Source organism: Choloepus didactylus, chromosome 3 (assembly GCF_015220235.1).
Source record: "Choloepus didactylus isolate mChoDid1 chromosome 3, mChoDid1.pri, whole genome shotgun sequence".
Taxonomy (NCBI): domain Eukaryota; kingdom Metazoa; phylum Chordata; class Mammalia; order Pilosa; family Megalonychidae; genus Choloepus; species Choloepus didactylus.
Window position 1 is genome coordinate 179256679 of NC_051309.1, and position 7012 is coordinate 179263690.

General features: G+C 35.1%; 1 protein-coding gene across 1 annotated transcript; it reads left to right on the top strand.

Annotated features, from left to right (window-relative positions):
• The first annotated feature begins 4710 nt into the window (after window positions 1–4710).
• APELA (apelin receptor early endogenous ligand) lies at window positions 4711–6238 on the top strand. The gene is made up of 2 exons (XM_037829144.1): window positions 4711–4786; window positions 6150–6238. The coding sequence occupies exons 1-2, from the start codon at window positions 4711–4713 to the stop codon at window positions 6236–6238; spliced, it is 165 nt and encodes a 54-aa protein (XP_037685072.1).
• The last annotated feature ends 774 nt before the right edge of the window (window positions 6239–7012 follow it).

Below are 7012 nucleotides of genomic sequence, written 5' to 3' on the forward strand. Positions count from 1 at the left end.
GCAACCTGGTTTTAAGTTCCCACCCATTCATTTAAAAATATTCCATTATTCCACATTCAATTCAACAACAGTAGACTCTGGAGAAGACATCAAAAGGGAAAGGACAAGTCTTGCTATTCCAGATGGTTTTATTTCTGCAGGAGTCCATACGTCCTCAAGAAACGGTCAGACCGGGAGGAATGTGTTACAGCCCACAAGGAAGGCATCAAATGCTACAGTGGTTAAAAGGCTGTGATAACAGAGGGAGTTTTCCAGATCCCAAGGACAGAATTAAAATCACTTTCAGTTGGCAGAAATCAAAACACGCTTAAAGAGGGAACTTAATGAAAAGAAAATTAAATTAAACTAGATGCAAATTTAATAAATAAACACTAAATTCAAAAGTGGGGACTATAATGAATCCTCATTTTATCTTTAGTACTAACACAGAGTGGAACATAGTAGTAGGTACTCAAAAAATATTCAACGATTGAATTAAACCCAGAAAAACTAGTAGAACTTCAACTAAGAAAAACTAAGATGTCCAAGGTAGGTATTTTTTTGAGGAAAAGAAACACAACATAAGCAAAACCAAGGGAGAAAAATGTAAGCAGAGAGTAGCCTAATTTAGATGGAGTTTGATGTTCAGAGAAAAGGTTAATATTTGAATATTTGAATTTGTTGGAAACAACGCCATTTCAGGAGAATGGTGAAAGCTGGAGTAACAAGGAGCAATTCCCCGAGAAGCCTGTGAAGAAGTTGAATAACCCAAGCGGTCTCTACTTCAGATATCTGGTTGAATGGAGGGTGAATGAAAACAGGTAAAGAGAGAATTTTTAGGTTGGGAAAAGCACTTTTGGAAGGAAAGACATACAGCCAATAAAAAAGGAAAAACTGAAGATGCAAATGGGAAAGAAGACAAGATAGTTGGGTGACAATCACTTAGGGAAAAGGAGGGCACAGGATCAAAATCAAAGAGGTAAGAGGCTCAAATCTGGATAGACTCCGGCCGGCCTCATCCTGACTTTGCTGTTGGCTATTTGGGGCAAGTCACTTAATCCTCGGGATTTGTTTCCTTATCTGTAAAATAGAGGTAAATATAAGATTATGAAGTTTACATAAAATGACTTTTGTTCAGGACCTAGCATACACAGTATCTCTACAAAAATAAGCATATTTCTAAAAAATTATATACTTAGAGAATATACATAAGTATATATTATACATATATAATATATATATATAAAATTCTTAACACCCCCATTTTTATAATTGCTTCATAGGCCATTATCATAAGAACTAGGATTTGGGGTCTAGAGGGAAGTACAGCAAAATGGTTGAGAGCTCAGGCCATGGAACTAGAATTTCATCTATTATTCTTCCTAGTTGTGTCGCCTTGGTGGGTACGCCTTCTTCAACTGTCAGTTCTTTCATCTGGTTAACAGGGAGAATAATGCCACAGAGGGTTTGGGGGAGGATTAAATGAGATAATAGTGTGTGCAACACACTTAGCATGGTGCAGGCACGAGAGACTGTTCCTGACTCACTCAGTGGAGGCAGAACAGTAGGGTAGGTGGAGTGGGAGTGGGGGTTCCTTTTCACATAAACAAAGATGATTTATTATTTTCATACTGTTCCAGACTAAAAGTACTGTTTGCAGAGCCAGTTACATCGTTTTGACCTACCGTTTTGCTACCAAGATGTTTCTTAATTGTTCAATACTAAGATGAATGATTTACCATAATCATTGACCTGCATTCCATGGTATATTGGAATATACCAACTTCAATGTCTAGCATTTCAGTTGCCTATCAATTCTATAATCATTTTGTTACTATACTCCTTAAAACAACTACTTAAACAATAATAATCTTCCTTAAGTGGTTTTTTGAAAGAACAATTTACAATATATAAATAATGACTAAAGTTTCATAAATTAAACATTTTATTTCACTAAAGCTTTCTAACTCTTTCAGGAGGAAAAACAGGTATATGTTCAATTTTTAAAAATGAGAAAATGGAAGTCCAGATTCATTATATGACTTAAATATAACACTTTGTATGTATGGAGATGTAGTATAACTGTATCTTTTTTTTTTTTTTTTTTTTAATAATTCAATTTTATTGAGATATATTCACATACCATGCAGTCATACAAAGCATACAATCAATTGTTCACAGTACCACCATATAGTTGTGTGAAGGACCGTATTTTAAACTCTGTATCTGTATCCCCCACAATGCCCAAGATATTTTTATAAGACTTGCATACACAATGCGCCAGGTACAGACCAATCACTTTACAGACATTTTTTTCATTTAATCTTCACAACAATTTCTACCAGATAAGTGCTATTAACCTCATTTAAGAAATGTGAAACAGAGGCTCCAAAGTCTTAAGAAAACTCCAGCATCACTTGGCTATCCAGTTGTGGAAATAAAGTTCAAACTCTGTATTGTCTGACTTCAAAGCTCATGTTCTTCCCATTCAACCAGGTTGCTTCTTCATGAAAAACTCTGTTAGATAAGAGGTAAACTGCTTTGGACCACAGCGAATAGCATAACGTGTAGTCGTTCTCACAGCTTTTGGTTCAGTCTGCAAAGCATCCCTGGGACAAAAAAGGGTTCCATCTGATGTTTCTCCCCACCATCTTACTCGGACAAGTACACAAGTGGGAGGCTTTGTAACCTTCCATATGACTTTATTCACAGTAAGTTTCAGAAAGCAGCGTAGCTGGCCTTCAACCAGAGGTGGTAGGCTTGTAGATGGAGAAATATCACTCAAACCTCTCTTCTTGCGGCCACGGCTGCCCCCAGGCCCCTGGCTTTTTCGTTGTTTCATGCCGAGCCCAAGCTTCTCCAACTCAGCTACAGCCCCGGCATCAAAGCCGTACACTTCCTTCCGCCATCCGCCATCCTTTCCCACAGCGCCCGCGTCCCCTGGCAACCGGCCATAACTGTATCTTTAACAGCACTTACATATATTAGCCATATTCTAGAAGCTCATTTTTGATTGGCTGGAAATGAAAAAATAAAATATTTTAATCAGTGTATCCTATCTGTGATAGGTCTTTATCTTATACATACAGAAGGCTCACTACTATCCCTTTGAATATAACTTGGCTTGAAGTTATACTGCCAAAATGTATGCTGGTCTTCTGTCGGTTTGCTTGATTTAACACTTACCTTCAATTTGCTGTTTTCCAGGGTGTTGAGAGGTTTGGGGAGTAAAAATTTGAATACACCCTTTGCCATTCATGAAGCACTTTCATATCACAAGTCCAAACTCTACTGTATTCAGCTCATTTTATGGAGCAGAGTAAAAATACAGCCTGGTAATGTAGTATCCTTTAACCCTTTGCTTCCAGCTCCCAGAATTTTAAGAAAATGACTTTAAGAATCTCTGTATGTTTTTGCCTGTAATAAAGTGCATATATAACTAGGCTAGGAGGGAACTTTACAGATTAATTAGAAAAATCAAGATAAATTATGCATTAATTTCAAACCTCAGGAAGTCCAGGATTATATACTAATTACCTGAATCTACAGAAGCCAAACATAACAACAAAAAATTACTAACAGTTCATAACAAGTTACATATATTTTAGATTTAGTATTTTGGCTATATTTGTATTTCAGAGTATATCTACACTGTCCTTTGGTTAACTTTAAATTAAGTGCAGTGATTTCCATATATATAGCTACATATAACGTACAAGGAATGCACTGTCACTGAAAAGAAATTTTGGTGCATGTGTGCACAAGACAAGAATAGACTAGACTGTTTTTGTTTCTTCTGAATCCACTGGACGATGAACTGATAATCTCCTTCCCTATCTCTAATTTCTGGGTCTGTGATACATTAGCCTGGTATTCTACCATGTATAAATGTTTAGCAGAACACAGATTTCATGAGTTTGTGCTTTGCATGAACTTCCTTTTTTTAAAATCCTGGATGAACTGCAGATGAAAATAATCTCTACTAACTTTAAAAATTGTGCTGTACAAAACAAAAAAAACATTTTGCAGATTTATTTCAGAATATTCTAAACCGTAGAGTTATTTCAGAATATTCTAAACCCCAGAAATATTTATCGATACATACCCACATAGATTATGCAATTTAGAGATTTAAATAGGCAGCAATTTACAGTGAGTTTGGTGAAGATAAAGCATTTCACCACATGTTCTGCCTCAAAGCATTTGAGACCCTTAAGTTTGAAGTTCAGAATTCCTTCTGAAAAGAACAAAAGAAAGACTTCCTGTCATTTCCACTGGTTTCTGCATGTGGGACCAACATGGACAAAGCAAGGTTTAAACAGATGCAAATGATGAGGGGAGGAGGAAGTGTCATGCCTTGTTTTACACATTTCTCCATATCCAGACTGCATTTAAGTCAGTCTCTCCTGGGAGCTTCCAGAGTAGACTTCCACTGATGTTACAGTGTGCTTGAAGGTCTTTTTCACTAATGTTTGCTTATGGAAATAAAGGGGAGTGACAGGGGAAAGGAGAGGTGTGGAGGAGGGGTTTGAGGCTGAAGGAGGCCCTGACCACAGCACTGCACACCAGTAACTTTGTCCGATGTGATCATTAACTGTTCCGGAAAACACAGCTGGCAGTTCTCTGAGGTTTGTCATTAGAATGTGAGAGCCACACAGATATTACACAGACTCTTGAAAGACTGTTTGGTTTACTTTGAGAGCTATTGCTCCAGATTAGTGTGGCAGAAAAATGAAATTTCAGCAATTCTTTTATGCATTTTTCATTTTTATGATGAGCCTTCTCCTTATCAATGGACAGAGACCAGGTAGGACTTTGATACATTTGTACCAAGTAACTTAATGTTTTATGCTGTGTGTGCCTGCAGGCTTCTGAGCATGACTGTATTGAGTTTACGTTGAAACTCACATGGGTGTGCTTGCAGTTAGTATTGGGGGTAAATGTATAGGATTTTGGAAGTATGCTATCCTGTTAAGTCTATTATTTGGATACTTTTTAAAAACAGCTGAAGTTTAAAATGATGCTAAGTATTTTACAATTATTGTCTTAACTGCAAAGAAAACTGATCAACAGAATCAAGTAAAAAGAAATGGAAATGTTGCTATATCCATTAAACTGTAAACTAGATATTAATAGGTAAAATGTAAAATCCAAAGTAGTTCATTGAAGGAGTATGTTGCTGGCAGGAGGTGGCAAAGCTTAACTGAATTAACATCATCTAAAAATTGCAATATGACAAATGTAGATGAAATCTTAAAACAATTGTTCAATAGCAGTTATTTCTAATTATATAACTAGGTCATGTCAATTAAGTCCTAAAAGTGCAATTTTTAGCATTGTGCTTTAGAGTAAAAATAAATGACAAAAAAAAAATGTAAGTCTGAGGTAAAATTAATTTACTTAACACCTTTTTCAAGGATGATAATTGTGTTGTTCTTAAACAACAGGAATTTAGTAAACAAAGTCATTCTAATATGCTTTTACTTCAAAACCAAATATCTAAGATTTCAAAGCCCTGGCAAGTAAAAAAAAAAATAAAGAAAAATTAAAAACAAAGTTTTCTGACTTAGGAAAAGTCGAGCCCAAGTTACAAACATCCAAATATGTAGATTATTCACATAATACATTTCTCCAGTTAGAACAGAAAACAGTGCAAAACTTGTTAAAAATTCAAACTCTTGCCTTTTAGTTATTCAGAAGTTTGATCACAGAGATATAGTTTCAAATGGTGTTGCCCTGGTCTCCTCTCTTACATGAATGAGAAAAAAAATTTCCAGCAACTCAGAAAGCAGCTCATCCCTTACTGTTTATAGCAATTGCTACTCAAATAATTTCTGTTTTCTTGAAATACAGAACACATTGGATAATGTTCTTGCAAAATATTTGTGATAATTCACTATGTAAAATTAAATGTCTGAGAGCATTTAGGAAAAAACACGTAAGAGGAGGAAGATATTACTGCTTAAGATCCTGCTATTAACATTAACTGTTAGGAATACAACTGTGTATATGCATCACAGTAATGTTTACACCACAAATCACATATGAACAGATAGCAAATAACCAATAACCACAGCACAGTTCGGTTCCAAAATATTCCTTTACATTCTTGAGATTGAACAACAATTAATTTTCTGAAAAATGCTCCTAAATTCTTTTTTTTCCCTCAGTTAATTTGGCAATGAGGAGAAAACTGCACAGACACAACTGCCTTCAGAGGAGATGTATGCCTCTCCATTCACGAGTGCCCTTCCCCTGAGGTATTTCTTATAGAAAATACCTTTATACTACATTTAGGCAATGCTGCAGAGTAATATAACAGTGAATTGTTATTCATATTCTTCTGTAATATGTGATAATGGCTTTATGGTGATGTCAAAGTTTAAGAAATTTATACAGATGAATAAAGGAGTAAAGAAATGACATGATGTTTGGAAATTGCTTTTAATAGTTAAGAGGGAAGTTGTGATTGATGAGGAAAACGTAGGATAGAAAGGAAAATCTTGTTGTTTAATATGAATGATTGAAACTATTGTGTGTGTTTGAGAATTTTCATAATAAAAAATCAGGCACCAAGAGAATTTAATTATAAAAGTATCTTTAAACATGTGTTTTGAAAAACACTGAATGGCTCCATATGTTATCCAGAACAAGCACATTTTCCATTAAGACTTACTGTGAACTTGAAAAATTTGGATACATTTGCCCAATATTACCCTATATATGATGTGCTGGCCTCAATATTTCAGCTTATTTTTCCCAAATACATTTTTTAATACATAAAAAATAATTTAATATTAATAACATGGCAGCTTTCCAGCCTTACCATAGTATTGGTCTTGATGGCTTCTTTTAGGATAAATTCTGAATGAGATTTTGCTTTTCCCTCTTTAGTACACTCACTGAAGGGCCAATGATTTTAAACCAGCACCATCACAACTGATACTGTTTCAATCAATGAACTTCAGACATTGCCCAAGTTTAATAAGTCACTTCATACTAAAAAATAATTTTGCATTGCATTGTAATTATT

Bases quoted from the DNA above. Each gene is read 5' to 3' on its own strand.
- APELA (XM_037829144.1), top strand. From the start codon at position 4,711: ATGAAATTTCAGCAATTCTTTTATGCATTTTTCATTTTTATGATGAGC. The intron at 4,787-6,149 runs GTAGGACTTTGA...TTTTTCCCTCAG, and splicing joins TATCAATGGACAGAGACCAG to TTAATTTGGCAATGAGGAGA.